Source organism: Acanthisitta chloris, unplaced genomic scaffold, assembly GCF_000695815.1.
Source record: "Acanthisitta chloris isolate BGI_N310 unplaced genomic scaffold, ASM69581v1 scaffold17385, whole genome shotgun sequence".
Lineage (NCBI taxonomy): Eukaryota > Metazoa > Chordata > Aves > Passeriformes > Acanthisittidae > Acanthisitta > Acanthisitta chloris.
Genome location: NW_008672282.1, coordinates 9,757 through 27,057, shown reverse-complemented (window position 1 = coordinate 27,057; position 17,301 = coordinate 9,757). Strand labels below are relative to the sequence as shown.

At 37.8% G+C, this 17,301-nt stretch overlaps 1 protein-coding gene across 1 annotated transcript in view; it reads right to left on the bottom strand.

The window, feature by feature from the left end:
• Positions 1-1,173: 1,173 nt before the first annotated feature.
• ASPM (asp (abnormal spindle) homolog, microcephaly associated (Drosophila)) overlaps positions 1,174-17,301 on the bottom strand; it is a gene marked incomplete at its 5' end in the record, with an annotated part of 24,482 nt that continues 8,354 nt past the window's right edge. Inside the window, 17 exons of the mRNA XM_009074458.1 lie at positions 1,174-1,279; positions 1,359-1,528; positions 1,790-1,966; positions 2,484-2,638; positions 3,098-3,290; positions 3,658-3,849; positions 4,949-5,098; positions 5,626-5,835; positions 6,414-6,501; positions 7,345-7,511; positions 7,824-7,973; positions 8,927-12,403; positions 13,256-13,450; positions 14,670-14,798; positions 14,901-15,031; positions 15,121-15,343; positions 16,226-16,441. Of these exons, the coding sequence (XP_009072706.1) occupies positions 1,174-1,279; positions 1,359-1,528; positions 1,790-1,966; positions 2,484-2,638; positions 3,098-3,290; positions 3,658-3,849; positions 4,949-5,098; positions 5,626-5,835; positions 6,414-6,501; positions 7,345-7,511; positions 7,824-7,973; positions 8,927-12,403; positions 13,256-13,450; positions 14,670-14,798; positions 14,901-15,031; positions 15,121-15,343; positions 16,226-16,441 (6,129 nt within the window). The remainder of the gene's footprint in view (positions 1,280-1,358; positions 1,529-1,789; positions 1,967-2,483; positions 2,639-3,097; positions 3,291-3,657; positions 3,850-4,948; positions 5,099-5,625; positions 5,836-6,413; positions 6,502-7,344; positions 7,512-7,823; positions 7,974-8,926; positions 12,404-13,255; positions 13,451-14,669; positions 14,799-14,900; positions 15,032-15,120; positions 15,344-16,225; positions 16,442-17,301) is intronic.

Genomic DNA, 17,301 nt, shown 5'->3' with positions numbered 1-17,301 from the left:
CTTGCAGGATTCTCCTTCCATTTGGCATACTTTACCATCACTAAAGAGGACAGAATGTATCATTTTACAGCAAAATCAGGCAGCAGGACTACAGAACAATTTAAACTTGTTGAACAGTGTTCCCCTCACAACCTCCTGAGTTCCAAGTTTAAAGGGCATTCTGTTATCAGATTACTTATCCTGACTGAAAAAAGAGGAAACAGACAATTCCCTCTCCTCCAGTCTACCCCCACACAAATCTGCCAGTTGCACTCTACAGGTATTACTATTATTTTGGAGTCTCTTACAGTGAGAACACAGCCACTGCTATTATCTGTCTGTTGAGTTTTGTTGTATACTTCTAGCCTCTTCCCAGTATTTTTAAACAAAACCCAAAAAACATGACCCTCATTTACAATGCATTATCATCTGACTCACTAATGGCTATGAGTCAATTTAATATCATTAGAGGCATAATGTTTTTAAATATGGGAGGGGCAGGGTTTAATTTTACAGTTTGCATTCTCTTGGCCTTGCCCTAAGAAAATGCAGTTTCAAAGCAGAAGGGAACAGAATGATGTGATAAACATTCAGCCAGATACATGTCCATGTAGGTCTGAATTTCTAATTTCACTCTTACAACATCTCGTTGTTCCATCATAATCCTGCAGTGTTTAAAGAAGATAGGAATTGTAATTTTTTTTTTTACTATCATACATGATCCCTCAAAACCTTACTAGAAAGTAGATTCAAGCTCCTCAAAAACAGCCACAAAAAACCCACAGCCTCTGCCTCACTTCCTACCTATTCCTCTCTAGATCAGGCAAGACAACATTACTGTCCCACACAAACAACTGTCCTTAACAGAATTCTATAACATTTAATAAGAGCAAGGAATTCTATGACACTTGTAATATTCAAAGTTGGAGACAGTGATATATTACCACACTAGTGAAATTACCAGTAAAATCCAGTTTAATTATTTTATTGTACAATTGCTTTTGGCAGTAGTACAAAATAGGATTTCAAAAGCTGTATACATTACAAAAAGTTACCAAAATGTTAACTGCAATAAAAAAAAAACACATTTCCAAGCGTAGCTTGACAGTTATTTACTCTCTTTCAAAATCATTTAGCCATCTACCACATACATACTGTACAAATACATTTTCATATACATCATCTACATGTTAGTCAGTAGCAGGCAACACCAAGAGTGTCCATCACCAGCAGAATTGCTTGCAGAGGATCCACAATTTCTCGCATGTTATCTTTCCTCAAGACCCAGTCTGGTTTAATTCTGTGAAAATATTAGTGACGTGTCATTAAAATATTACATTGCCACAGCAGAAACAGAAGACTAGTTTTTAAGAACTTGCCTTGAAACTGTTTTTATTCTTAGAGGAGTTGGAACAAGGCAACTTCCACCCAAGGCAGCCTTTGTTTTCTGCTTCACAAGAGTTCTCTCTGCATCCATTCTGTGTTTCCGAGCTGTAAGTTTATACAGGCTTTGAATGCAAGTAACAGTTCTTGGCATGCCTCGAATTTCCTGAGAAAAGGGGAAAACAGCACACAGTTGATGCTACAAGTTCAAAAGGACCTTAACAAATCAAGAAATAATGAGTGTTTTCACCATCTTGGAAATGTATTTCCTGAAACCAGAGTTTAGTCATAATTAATATTACAGCCATAATAGGTATGGTAGAGAGGGAATTTATTTTATATGAAAAAACAAAGTACAAACACCACTAAAACATGCAAGAAAAGTATATTAAATGAAACCATGAAACCCAAACCATTTAAGACTTACTGAAGCTCTTTTTGAATCCTTTGAAAGGATGGCCAACAAACAACAGGTCTTCGTGAAAATGCTTTCTCCTTTCTCTGAAACTCTGTCCCCAGCTCTCCCTCTGTACATTTGCAGAAGGTCCAGTAATGTATCTATAGAATTTTCTGCTTCATAAACTGCTTGAGTAGTTTTTTCATACTGTTATACAAATAAGTGACAAGAGAGTTGATATGGACAGATCTTTAAAATATCTTTCAGGTCAGAGAAACAAGCAAGGTTCATATTCTCACCTAGAATAAATTTGTAGCTAATGTGGCATCCAAGCAATAAAAATTGCTTCTGTACGTTACATGACTGCAACAGGTTACAAAAATTTACCTTTTGGCTTCCCCCATTGTTTAGGAACCCATAGAATCTGATTTACATTTAAAATGGAAAAATAAATAAGAGCAAGTTCAGAGAAGTTTAAAAATACTTGAGATACCTTGCAATGCCTTAAGGCCATGAAAACATTTTTTTTGGCAGAAAAAATATTAAAATATAGTTACTACAAGGTAGATAATTGGTTTCAAAATAACAGAGTTAAAAGTCAGGAACTGTTTTTTTATTCAAAACTATTATTTTTGTTGTCTCGAATCAATTCAGAAATTTTGTGGATAAAAAAGTAGTATAGTAAAGTAGCATGTAAACCTGAAAAAGAAAATATTAAAGTTACCTTTGAAACATTAAGTAGAACCTGAACTGAGTATCTGATCACATCCATGCACGGAACACTCCGGTTGCAGCTTCGAATCAGAACAAAAATAGTAAAGATTGCTCTGCTCTGGGCCATATTCTCACAACACAGGGGAGACAACCTGGTAGCCACCTCTACAATGAAAGAACAAAAAAACCCCAAAAAACTCTGAAGTTCAACTAATTTAACTGCAAACCAGGATTTTCTCTATTTTTAAGTAGAAGCGCAAAGAAATAAAAATTATTGATTTAAACAATTACTTCTAAATCAATTGTTTTAATATTCCAGACTAAAAATTAAGCAGACACAACTACCCATGGAGAACATACATAACTGACTCACATAAGGCACAGCATTACTACAACTGCCAGGAAATTAGAGCAAACATACAGGATTTCCTTTCCCCACATCACCATTTTAATATCATTCTCCAATCAATAATCTAATTTTAGCCTGGAAAAACCCTCCATTATGCTTTCTAATATGCTCACATTTTACAGTCATGCAGAAAGCCTAAACAACACTATGAACTCTTCTCAGCTGAAAAACTCTAGTTTTTATCATCCTGTAAATCTATCAGTTATGATACTGACCAAGATGCTTCAATGCTGCGAGGATGTAAGAGAGATGTTTGTATTTCAGAAGGTGTTCGATTGCAGCTGCAGTTCTGTTGTACAATTTGTTTTCTTCTCTGCTCTTTTCATTAGCCTTTTCCAAACTGCGTCTTAAAGCTTTAGTTTTTGCTGTGTCATTCATCTTTCTCCAAGAATATCCTCTCCACAATGCCTACAGAAAAGGAATTTCACAAAGAGATAAAAGTTGTAAATGAGAGACAACACAACAGAACTCCCATTACCATTCCAAATCAGTTTTACACAAGTCTGGCAAAGTAGTGAATGATGCTAGTTATTAAATTTTAAGTAATTAGCAGTGTTCAATCTTTCAAATATTGGACTTTCAAGACAAAAGGTCCAAACAAACATGCACACACACTCCATACACTTCCACCTAAGTGCCCTCTAACCAGTACCTGCTTAATATTACTTCATGATCTATTTTAGCTTTGATGCCCAAACCAACACTGACTTGGTTTGCAATTTCCCCAATAAACTCATCAACCAAAGTAAACATCTTTCTTACAAGAAATATTTACCTGAAATTTAACTATTCCAACTGCAAACTTTCTCCTACGCCTGCAGGCAAGGAATCTCCGCATGTTTCGCTGGATTATGGTTGCTGCATCATTTCTGCGATGTAACCAGTGCCGAATCGCACGTTGCAATCGAAGGATTCTTTGATAATCTCTTAGAAATCTCTTTTGTTGCATTTTTGCTCGGAACCATCTCTGTTGAAAATTAAAGTACCTTTGTATACATTTAAGACTTTTTCCCAAATTCCCTTTGCCCATCCTATGAACATTGACAATAACTGAAGAAGTGTTTTAAAGTGAGCTTTGACAGTTACAGACACTGCAAACATCACTAGCACTCATTTAACTGCCAGGACTCTCACTGACGTTGGGGTAGCTGAAATGCAAGAGTGAAAAACAGAATCTTAACTATGAGACATTAGGGAAGCATTCTAGGAGAGAAGAGTAGAGAAGGCAGAGTAGTTTTCAGCTGGAACGAACCTACAGTGATCATCTAGTCCAACTGCCTGACCATGTCAGGGCTGACCAAAGACAAAGTATGTCATTAAGGGCATTCTCCAAATGCCTCGAACACTGACAGCCACCTCTCTAGGAAGCTTCTTCCAGTGTTTGACCACCTTCTCAGTAAAATATGCTTCTCAATGTCCAATCTAAACCCTCTGTGAGGCAGCTCTGAACCATTCCCATGTGTCCTATCACTGGGTCACGGGAAAAAGAGATCAGCACCTCTTCTTTCCACTTCCTTCCTTGGGAAGCTGTAGAGAGCAGTGAGGTCAGCCACCTTTTCTCCAAAATACATAAACCCAAAGTTCTGAGCTGCCCCTCATAAGACATGCTTTCCAGCCCTTTCACCAGCTTTGCTGCACTCCTCTAACATCTAACCAAATAAGCACCAACCAACCACTGTACCCCAGAGGTGTATTCGTCTAAGGAGATGCTCTACATTTCATGAACCTTACAGTTTGTCATTATGATCTTTCCTACTTACAGTAAGATGCAAAGAAATAGGTTAAGACAGCACTCGGACACCTTTAGCAAACTTGAGGGTCTGAAGGAAACAAACTTTCCCATCCATCCTCAGATTTACAGTGCTTAAGCCTGCAGAGCTTGCTGACATCCACTCTATTATGCTTAGCTGGGTACAAGCAGCATTATTTAACAAATCATACTCTCCATAACTAAGCTTTATCTTTCAACGTAAAGGAACTACAGTGTCTTAGTGCTACAGCTTAGTTCACAGAAAAGAAATTAAAGACTGCGTTACCCAAAATCATTCAGCTTTAATTAGACTAACCTGGATTATAAGAATGGATGAGATTTGGTTTTGTGCAAGTTTTAAGATGAGGTGAACCCTGTATGCCCTTTGAATTTTAATTGCAGAGATATGATGATATGCAGCTGCTGCAAAACAAAGTAGTCTCATCTTTTGTTTCTGTTCTAAAATCTGTATGAGGAAAACAAAACAAGGAACATCATTAATTTTCATACACTGAGCTAGCTGATTGTCTACACAAAGAATGTAGTACACAGCAATATGCTATTAGATGCTGAAAAATGGCCTTGGAGGTCACTGCCTCAGAATTAAAGTAAGCTACCTCCTTCAGTACTAGGTCTCTATCTAAAGGATAACACAGAAGTGATTGTAAGCAACAACATTAATACACAGCAGAGAACAGTTTCATTGTAAGCCTGTGTGTGCAGAAGTACCAGTTATAGGTAAGCCACAAAGATCTCAGAAGCTAAAAAGAAACTACAACAATGTAAACCTACTTTAGTTCCCAATGACTGTCAGAAAAGGGTCAAAACTGTGTTTTGATCTCTTCTGACCCACACAATACTCCAAGCAGCCAACAAGAACTTGATTTCAACAAGAGATCAGGTTTTCCTTCTCTTGCCAGTCAGAATTAATGCTAAAACAGCTTTAGAGATACTTTACATGAAAAGCATAGTTTTAATTTGAATTATACCAACCTTTTTTCTGATTAAATAGCCTCTTATAAGTGCTTGCAGTTTAATGACAGCTCTTCTAGTCTTACTGTATTTCACAAATTGAAGCCTGCCTTCTTGCCAAGCCTGCAGATGTTTTTGGATAACTACAGCAGCAGCTTTCTGTTGAACAAATGTCCTTCTTGCCTTGAAACCTCTATATGTTTTTTGGATCAAACATGCAGCCTGAAGCTCCTGATAAAGATTTTAAAAGAATGCATTGATAACTAAACTTTTGTTCATCCCCGTCATGATCAATATACATTCATTTTTAGTTCTAGGGGTTTTTTTTGCATCATAAGAACAAAAATGGAACAAGAAATACAAGCAAACTCATACAGTACTAGTTTATTATAAAAACACTTTCATAATTTGGAAGGTCTTTTTCCCTTACCTAAACAGGGTTAAAATACGGACAATTGCACTTAATCCTTTGTAAGCAATAAAAATGCATTTTATTTTGGTATCAGTATAGACAGGGGTAATTCAACATGTGAAACTGTTCAAAACCAAGAATCAAGCCTGTTACTTAAATTAAAAAGGATATTAAATACTTTGAAGTTTGTTCAAATCAAAACTGTTCAATCTTTGTCCCGCACCCACCTTTACTATGCTTCTGCACATTGATGACAAAAATCACTCAGATGTATTGAAGATTTTAAAAACAACCATGAAATAGCAGAGGGCAAGTAAAAACATACCTTTCTGAAGAGTTTTCTAGCCCTGTACTGTCTATAGGCCAACTGAATCCTAACTGCAGCATTCTTAGTTGCCAGAAACTGATGCCGAACCCTCCGTGCAGTAAGGGTCGCTCTCCATCTTCTTTGGATGGTAAGTGCACAGAACTTCATTTTCAAAAACCTAACATGAAAATGCATGTTTAAGCAAGAAAACAATGATGGTTTACAAAATTATGAAGATAGCTATTATGAAAGCAGAGCTGTTGTCCATCAAATTTTGGAACTCTGGGAAAAGGGGATAGCCAGCAATGTTGACAGAAAATCTGATTTTAAACAGAAGAGACCTTCTGTTTTCCCAGAGTAGGTACTTACATAACTTGCTGCCAGAGGAGGCTGGAGAGGGAGACAGCAGCTTGAAAGGCATTGGACAGACTGACATACAAAAGGTCCATCAAAGCATAATAGGGATAGAGAAGGATGTAAGTTCTAGCATCCATATACTAACAAGCAGGGATGCTGAGGGAGGACACTGGAAAGTGGTCAGGTTAAAATAGTATCCCTGAACAGCATCCTCTACTGCTACTGACCAGGGACACAGTTCCAAATGTGAAGAGCTACCAGGCTGATCTAGTAGAGCACTTACTGCAAAACCATCTCATAGCAAAATAAACAAACTGGTTTAACTATTCCATTATGCATTATAATGAAATAGTTTTTCATCCTATTATTTTTATGCTGGAATTTTAAAAATAGCCAGAACATCCTTCTTGTAAAAAACAGAGAAGTGGAAAAACAGATCAAGGCTCACTCTTTCTATATCCCCAATAAACAAAATTTAATTTTGTGAGGTAGTGTCAAATCCAGAAAAAATATTTAAACATCAGTCAAATCTTGTGCAAAAGAGTAACCCTACATGCCTCAACAGGGTATTACGTACATTACATTGCATATTACATGCAGCACTAAATAATTATATAATTAAAGCTTTGAAAAGTACAGAAATTTATATCAACTTCAGTATTACCAGGTCCGCAGCTGCTTCGTTCTAAAGTGACTCTGAATAACTCGTGTAGCTTTTACCACAGATGCATATTCCTTTCGTGCTGTGTAGCCTCGAAACCAAGCTTGGATTACTTGTGCTGCTTTCACTCTGTTAACCCACTGCCTGGCTTTATATCCTCTATATGCTGCCTATGAAATAGATTCAAAAATAAAAAAAAAAAAAACACATCTTGAGCGGTTTTTTGCTGAATGAAACAAAATTAAAAGGAAGATAGTCACACTAACTTTTAGGATTCCTATCTCTACCCCATTACAAATATCCAATTTCTCACATCTAGGAGACGTTTCCAAAAGCAAGTGAAATGCATTCAGGGTAACACCACAAATGCCCCTGTCTTTAGTATTAGTCTGCAAAAATAACTGTATTGTGAAGAAACAAATACAACGGGGATTAAAAAAACAACTACACAGAACCCCAATAAAAACCACACCTATGATTACCTGAATGCTAATGGCAGCATTTTTCATTTGATGGTATCTTTGCTGGTCAATATTTCGCATTCGATGGGCTCTGTAGTGCTGCTGTATTATTACTGCAGAAAACTTGCACTGAAGGTACTTCTGTCTCTGAATAAATCCACGGAGAGATGCCTTAAAAGAAAAAAAAAAAAAAGACATAATCTTTGAATATTTCACCACTTTGCATGGTATCAACTCAGAATGTTTGCATATTTTTAAGAACAGCTATACTCACTGGCTTGTTGGAAAAACAGCAATAAATATATGCCTGAATTCACAATTAATCCTTTTTTTATACCTTTTAAGCAAAGTAATTATACTTACAACGTTTGGGATATTGACAGATATACAAGTTAAACATTCAGAAAATAGCAAAGAAGCTGCCAATTCCCCCCAAAACATGAAGGTGAGGAAGGCACATGTGTTTTCTAATCTCTTAAGCAGAGCATGTGCTCTCTAACAAGATAGTAACAGCTAAGAATATGATGACGTAAGAAATTATCATAGAATCTAGCTCCAGCCCACCCACCATGGGATGCTGTCCATTAGATCAGGCTGCTCAGGGTCCCAAATTATTAGGAGAGATTATTTTTTTCCCTTTCTTCCCTGATTTGGGGGAAATTCCCTCCTTTAATTGCTCTTCAAAATGTTAGCTAGGCACTCAAATTAATTTAGGGCCATTTAATAAACCTAGAAGGACTAACTCGATTGATTTACTCCTCACCTTCTTAAATGTAAGTACAGAACCTAACAGACAAACGTCTTTCGCCATTTACTTCACTTTCTACCCAATACCAGTTGCCCTCCCCATTTCAGTACCTCAAGACAGCTCATTCATCCTCCAACAAAATGAAACATTCCTTAAGCTACTAATATCTAGACAGGCAAAAGCAACTTCTTTCTGTCCTCCCAGAACCTTATTTCTGTGCACTGTGGGAGTTCACTGATACACCTGCCATACAGTACACTTCAAAAATTGATCCTGCCTTAGCTTAGAACTATTGCTAGCAAAAGCAGTAATCTTCAAAACACCCACAAATGAAACAAAACACACCCAAACCCCACTACTATTCATTCAAAAATACCTGAATCTTTACTGTGCTTTCTTTAATCCTGTGAAACCTCTTCCTTTCAATGAATCCTCTGACTCTAGCCTGCACAATGATAATGTTCCTCCGGGTTTGTAAGTAAGTGGTTCTTTGGTGTTTCACAGCCAGGTGGGATCGGTAGCATCGCTGTAAGACAACTGCTGCTTTTTTATAGCTTCTGTACTGTGATTTAGTTTTATACATTAAGTAATAGGCTTGTAACGTAATAGCTGCTGTTCTAAGTTGAAAGTATTTTCTACGCTGCACGGCCATCTGAAGAAAAGACTGGATCTTTCTTGCAGCTCGTATTTGCCTTGCCATTTTTCTTGCTTTCATACCACGGAAGGCAGCCTGTATAACCACTATTGCTTGTCTTTGAGCAGAATACTCTGCTCTCTGTAAACGAACCTTGTGCCACGATCTGTACCACCTCTGAATAGTAACTGCTGAACTGGTTGCTTTAGAAAGCCTGGCAGCTTGATAAGTGTAAATTTTATGCATTCTGAACATTGCTTGAATAACTGTAGCAGCTTGATTCATTCGCTGCATTTCTTTCCTTACCACAAAGCCTCTATAAGCAGACTGTATGACAACAGCAGCATTGAGGAAAGAGAGATATTTTTGACGTTGAATTTTTGCTAGTTTTGTTGCTCTGTATTTCCTCTGAATTACAACAGCAGCTGCCTTCATGGAAAGAAAACGTTTTCTTTGGAGAAAAGTTCTATATCTTCTTTGAATAATCACAGCTGATTCACTCATAGTTCTTATAAGTCTTCTTGTCTGCATGCCACGGAACGCAGCCTGGATGCACAGCACAGCATTTTTCATAATCAGATAGTTGTGAACTTGTGCATTCCGCTCCTTACAAGCACGGAACCACTGCTGAATCCGCCGAGTTGCCAGCAGCAATTTTCTGAAATCTCTCTGTTGTTTGTGCATTCTATAGTAAGACTGTATTATTGCTGCTGACTGATGCACAGTTTTTAAGTCTTGTCGGACTTTCATGCCTCTACAAGCAGCCTGAAGGGTAACAATAGACTTCTTTAGTTCCAAGTACTTTTTGCGTTGCACTCTGCCTAAACAAAATGCTCTATATTGTCTTTGGATTCTAATTGCTGCCATTCTCATAGACTGATATTTTATCTTCATGTGATGCATCCTAAACACGGCTTGGATGCAAATAGCTGCTTGATGCATATGGTGAACCTGTCGTCTAACTCTTACACCTCTAAAAACCGCCTGTATTTTGACTGTGGCTCTTCTTAAAGACAAATATCTCTGCTTTTGGCATTGAGCATGAATATTTGCACGATAACGCCTTTGAATTACTATCACTGCAGATCTAAGCCTTTCATAGTCCTTTCTGACCAGGTAAGACTTGAAGGCAACTTGTATAATTGCAGCAGCTTTGTTTAGTTTGTTCAGTTGCTTCCTCACAGCCATCCCACGGTAAGCAGACTGCAAGACTAACACAGCTGCCTTTATTTTCAGATAAGCCACACGTTGGGTTTTTTTCATACAGGAAGCTTTGAAGTGTTTCTGAATCACCAGAGTGGCCTGTCTTAGTTTCTTATATTTCAGTAGATTTACGTGCATTCTGTAATAGGACTGAATAATTGTTGCACAATAATGTTTCTCCTGAATTGTTTTTCTCAGCGTTTTCCCCCTCCATGTTGCCTGAAGACGCACTACAGAGTTACGCAGCCGAACGTATTCCTGCCGTTGTTTCTGGCCTACAACACTGGCTCTGTAATGCCTTTGGATAGTTAGCACAGCCTGCTTCATAAGCCTGAATTTTTTCAGAGCCAGGTATTTTCTGAAGGCAGACTGTATCACAGTAGCAGCAACACACTGTCTTTGAATCTGCTTTCGCACCTTCCAGCCGCGAAAAGCTGCTTGCAAAGAAACCACTGCCGCTCTCGTCATTAGAAAGTTCAGTCTTTGCCTGTTGCCAATCTTACAGCTTCTGTACCACCTCTGAATCACAGTGGAGGCCTGAACCACTGCCTTGTATTTCTTTCGTGCAGCATGAGCTCTAAAAGCATTCTGAATTTTAACAGCAGCTCTGTATTCAAGTTTAAGCTTTTGGCGTGTTTTATAACCCCTGTAGGCTGCCTGTAAGCACACAGCTGCTTTTTTGACTTGCAGGAATTCCTGCCTCTGACACTGCTGCTTTTTGCACGCACGATAACGCTGCTGAATGACAACGGCAGCATTATAGACGGTTAAGTACCACTGCCGGTCCCTTCTCATTCTGTAGCAGGCCTGGAGAAATACTGCAGCCTCCCTCCACTTTTGTATTTGTTTCCTGACAAGATAGCCACGAACTGCAGCCTGAATCCTTACGCAAGCTCCCTTCAACTTCCTATAATCCTCTTCAAGCTGAAGAGCATACCTACGAGACCGATACCTTTGCTGGATATAAAGTGTGGCTTCCCTCAATGCGCAATAATGTTTACGTGCCTGCCTCATCTTTACTAGAGCTTGAATCCTCACTGCTGCTTCTTTCAAGGTTTTAAATCTCTTCCGGATGACATAAGCACGGTAACTTGACTGAATTTTGACCACAGATCTCAACACACGAGCCTGTTTCCTGGCCTCCATCCCTCTGTAGGCAGACTGCAGAACAATAGCAGCCAGGCGCATCCTCTGGAAAGCAGCAGCTGCTTTTTTAGAGGAGACATGTGCCCTGTACCAAGTTTGAATTACAGAAGCAGCATTTTTAATCTCTCTGTATCTTTTTACCTGTTGGTATTTTCTCACATGCGACTGCAATGTAGTAACAGCTTTTTTTAATTGTAAAAATCTTTGTTTCTCTCGTTTCATTCTCCACAGTGACTGAATAACACAAACTGCTTTTGTTTGCCTGTACAGCTTACGTGCCTTCATGCCTCTAAAAGCAGCTTGGAGAACTATCACTGCTGCACGTTTCTGCAAGTAGTACTCTCTTTGGATTTTCCCTAGCTTATAAGCTCTGTAATACTGCTGAATTGTCACTATTTTTGCCCTGTGTTCCTGGTAAATACGTCTGGCCAGATGACACCTGTACCAAGCCTGAATTTTGATAACACTTTGCTTAATCTGTAGATACTGTCTCAGGTCTCTGTGCATCCTGTACCAAGACTGTATGACAAGAGCAGCACTTCCTCTTTTAGCCAGTCTTGAAGATTGCCATTTTCGGAAATAAGTCTGAAGCACTAAAGCTGCCTTAATTTTCTGTTGCATTTTGTATTCTCTCCATCTTCTGAATGCAGACTGAATAGTAAGTGCTGAAGACTTTAAGATTTTGTATCTTTGCTGATCTTCTTTTGCCAACTTAGATGCACGGAGATGCCTCTGAATTGTGACAGCAGCCCAAACAATTCGTTTATATGCAGCAACAGACTGTACCATCCTTATCCTTGCTTGTACAAAAATAACATAGTATCTTAGCTGTAAATATCTTTTCCTAGCAGAGTATCTCCTCCAATAAGCCTGCAGGAAAAAAAGATAAAATTTAGCATTTTCTTCATGGTATCTCGAGTTAAACCTTAATTTTAGGGCTACCATCCTCGGGCTTTTAAAGATTTCTTTATTCCTACTTAATCTGTGGGAAGGTAAATTCAGAAATGAACATCTTTAAAAAAAACCCAACAAACAATGCAAAACAAAAAACACCCTAAAGCCAAATGCTTGAATCATTGCTCTTTTAAGCACTTTAAATTCTGAGGAAAAGCTAAATTTGCACTGGCAACAAAAGATTCCCTTTTAAACTATTTGATAAATCAGTGATTCTCTAATCTCCACTCTAAAAAAGTCTTAAGAATGTAATATTTAGCTTTGGGTAATAGTGGGGAACTTATCTCAAAAAAACTGAATTAACTGCCCAAGTAGCAGCTGGTAACTATTGTCTGCAGTCTGAACGTGCCCACTGCAGGGGACACAACACTAGGAGAGCAATGTATAACTTTTTGAAAAAACTTTATGTTCAGCAGCTGCAAAGAGGCAAATCAATACAATCTGTGCAGTCCTTTGATTGGGTTAAGGCCCAGTGTTTAATGTTTATGGTATAGCGAAACATTCACTAAGAAGGAAGAATTATTAATTTAATAACACTTTGCAATTCCTCTCTGAAGAGAGAAAATTACTAAACCATTTCAACAGCAGAGGAGGGAAAAATGTTAACATTTCAAAAGCAGAGAAAGGAAAAAATGTTAAAAAAAAGAACTATCACATTTCAGGAAGGCATCAGTTGCTGTAAGGAGAACAAAGGGCTTTGAGAAAAGCTGTTTCTTAGAGGTTTCAGAGGGTTTCCGTGCTGTGTAATGTCACTTTAGATTGTATTACCTGAATGACTGTGGCAGATTTACTTCTGGCTTCCTCCAGTTTTGCCTTTTTTAGGTTTAATAAAATCATCCTTGCCAAGTATCCTCTCCAGTGCTTCTGGATGAAAACTGCTGCGTTCGTTTTCCTCAGGATGCGGCGACGAGACAAGAAGTTTATTGCAGATTTTTGAATTATCCGAGCAGCTCTGTCTCTTTCCTACAAAGTGTAAATTTCCACTAAACAGTTAGGATTGGAATTTTCACTTGAATTTTTGATGTGAATAAGTCTCTAGAGCAATCTCATAAAAATTAGGCTTGGTGACAGTACAGCTTTTCTTTACTGTGGTAAAAATGTTTCTGAGACAGAACATTTTTTATTTCAGCACTAAGTTCTTTGCAAAAGGGTGGTATCACGTAAACCTGCATCCTCCTGCCTTCACAGTTCTCCTTCTTTGAAACTTTCAGCACTCCTAAGCAACCCAGTTTTAAGCCTCAGTTTTATTTCTCATTCATAACAGTTTAAGATACCCTCACTAACAGAGAATGCCAGAATGTATTATTTAAATAGAGCTGGAAAGCAAAAGAGTACAAAGATAGTCATACCAGCCCATATCCATCTAGCCCAGAGTTTTGTCTGCACACACCAACCACTGTTTTTATTGTAACCCAGATCCTTAGATTGTACAAACTGACGTACATCAAAATAAAAGGAAAAAGCAACTAACAAATGTAACATATTTAAGTATTTTGATCCTATCCTACCTGCAACGCTAAGGGGAGCTTGGTTTTGATTCTCCTTATCAGCATCTTTACTATTACTGTAGATTTTGTAAAGAAACTGGAGATGAAAAAACCCACAAAATAAAACCTCTGTCCCCTTCTACACCACAGATCCTTAGAATGTTCACTTGAACACCAAATAGTAACTATCTCAGACACCGTGGTGGCATTTATCAACCTCATTGGCATCATACTCTCACAAGATCTAGTATAACTACTAGAAAAGCAAGAAACAAAACATGAGAACTCATGAAATTTAATTCAAAACACTGGCAAAGTTTAGGTCCTGAACAAAAATAGTAAATCCATGCAGAAATTTAATTACTCTTCTCATCTTGTAGACATTAATAGGAATTAAAAATTAACGACTTCTTTCCTGTTTTAAGGAAGCAGTGCAACTGTATTTGAAATAGTGGGAAAAGGACTTAAGGGGTGACTCATTCTAAGCAGAACACAAAGAACAGTAGGCCTTTAAACAACTAAAGTGGGTTTCTGTAGATTACACCACCAAGCAGGCTACATATTTTGATGATAAAAATGGTATTCATTGATTTAAATACCAGTATTATTCTAATAAACCTGTATACTCCAGTGAATGTGTACTCCTTATCATTTCTCAAAGTAGAAGCTATGAATGTTGCACAAGCAGAGAGTACCTGAGAAAGTTTCAGTTCCCTTTTCAGCCTGTAATTCCTCCAAGCAGACTGAATTAACCGTGCAGCTCGAGTTTCCTGCCGAAGATCTAGAAGCCGCGAACACAGAAATGACAGGTAGGTAATAACAACCTGTGCAAACACAGAGCACAGAGAGTTAAGGCCTATATGGACGAGCAGGACATGTTCTCAGAACAGCAGAATATGTTTACAACAACTCTAAAGGCATTTTACCTTCTCATCAGGAATTGTGTTTGACATGTCTGAGTAATGAATCATTGCTGGTATTCCACCTAGGTCAGAAACTGCAGCACTGATCAACTGGAAGTTTTTCTTTTCATTGTCCAAGAGTTCCTTGTATAGGGCTGATGGAGCTACAGCTTTGTAAAGAGAAAATGTTTGTCAAACCAATTTGTGCATAAAACGAACAGATTTAACACGAACTTCTGCAGACCAAATAACTCACTTTGGTCAAACATTCCTTCCGTAACATTTAGAGAAGCATCAGAATCTGATGAGGTGGAAGAGTTCAGTCCCACTGTAACAGTTCTTGAGCATTCGACTGTTTGAGTTGTCTGTTGGCACACAGCTTCCAAAGGCACGTAACATGGATGATAATGATGAATCAGGTGACATAATACTCTGCCATCTGAGAAACTCACTGTGAAATTTTCCACCTGTTAAGTAAAATACATTGAGATACAAATTCCTTCAATTTTTGTTACCAGGTAATTGCTATAAACTAGATATAGAACTTGTTCTTGAATGTGACCAAGTGCATTTTTATTTTTTTTAAACAAATAAATGTATGTAGCTACTGCTTCCTTTGTACAATGACCTACAGCTGTATGAAACCAGGAACAAGAGGTGTGTATCACTGTACTGTGAATGTTTCCCTCCAAGGGAAACACTGAAGAACCCAAAGAGAAAGCAATCTTTCTACAGAAGGACCCCAATAAATTTCTACAGATACCTTTACACAAGATTTTCAATGCAGAAACAAGTTCTGAACTTGCATCAGTCCTAAGTGTTTTACCCTTCAGAAAAACTAGCAGCTGTGATTGCATTCTGACCAGAGACATGTCTCTGATCAGGGCTTCTCTTCTTGGAAGGAGCAAACAAGTCCCTGCTATATATATATCCCTACCCATATCTGAGATGAGAAATTCACCTTATCCAAACATTAGTTTAATTCTCCAAAGTCCTATATATGGTGAACATTTTATGCACAAAATCTTTTAGAAAGAATGCTCATTAAAAATACACAAACAACTCACATTTCAGCAAAGAATGTTGTATTTTTACAAGGCACATCTATGCCTTTATTACACTCACTAGAAAGGGAGATCCTTCTGCTCAAATTTGTTTAAAAATAAAGCTGCAGCTAAACCTCACAGGACAATGGTTATTTCAAATCATATTAAACAACACCCAGAAGGACACTTAAAACTCCTTACCATTGGCTGCTACTACATATTTGATAGTTTGAAGAATTCCACTCTATAAAGAACTATGATAGCACAGGATGTATTTGTTGAAGTATACACAAAACTATTTACCTTGATATTGTAAAATCCACAAACAGCATTAACCCATGCCATCAGCAGCTTTACATTTTCACTGTGACCCTGAGGAGAGGAGCTACTACTGTCTTCTTTTACTCCAGAACAATTTGAAAAAGTCTTGAAAGCACCCAAACGTGCTTTTCTCTTGTGTGCGTTCTTCAAAAACTCAATTTCTTCTTTTAACTGTTCCACATTCAGAAAAACATCCACCTATTCAGAAGAAAAAAAGAATTGACATGTCAACAGATTGACATGTGATGCATTACAGCTGCAGGACGTAGAGGTTTCAGACATGGCATTTTAAAGAGAAACACCTCTCACTACTTAGCAGTACGTGTCACACTGAAAGTAGTGGATAATCTGGACTTGTCAGCATAGATGGCAGAGAGAAAAAAACCCTAAATCTATCATCCCACTGATCTGTGTAGACAAGTTATTTCATTAGTTCATAGTTGTGAGAAACAGGGAAATTCCCCTAAACAACCTGTTTAATTTCAACATACTCTCAGAGGAAACTACAATTTCAGAGTCTCCCCTGCATTTCTGTAGAGTCCATGCACCACTCCTCATTTAAGGGATTGCAAGGGCACTTATGCTGGTGCTGTGATGGCATGAGAAGAATTGGAGACCTAATAGCATATCCACAGGGTTTGGATAAAGCTGGCATGAGAAGAATTGGAGACCTAATATATCCACAGGGTTTGGATAAAGTCACTGCTCAATGAAATTATTTCTTAACTCAAAAGCAATGCAACTGTGACATGTGCATCAGGAGAACTAACTGAAGGAAGGTAACTACTCTATAGTTTAACAGAAGTTTAAAAAAAAATTTCTTACATTCTTTTGGCTCACTGACAGTTCTGTCTTTAATATTTTTGCTTTACATATACATAATTGCACTTACATTCCTGACTACTTAGTGATGAAATTCCACCTCAACTTCTATCTTATTTTACCTTTCATACATTATGTTCCAACTGGATTTGCCAGCTGGATACTTATTGTTAAAATACTATCTGACTCAAGTTAATTTTTAAAGAAAATTATTTTTGCCTCTTTGACTATTTTTT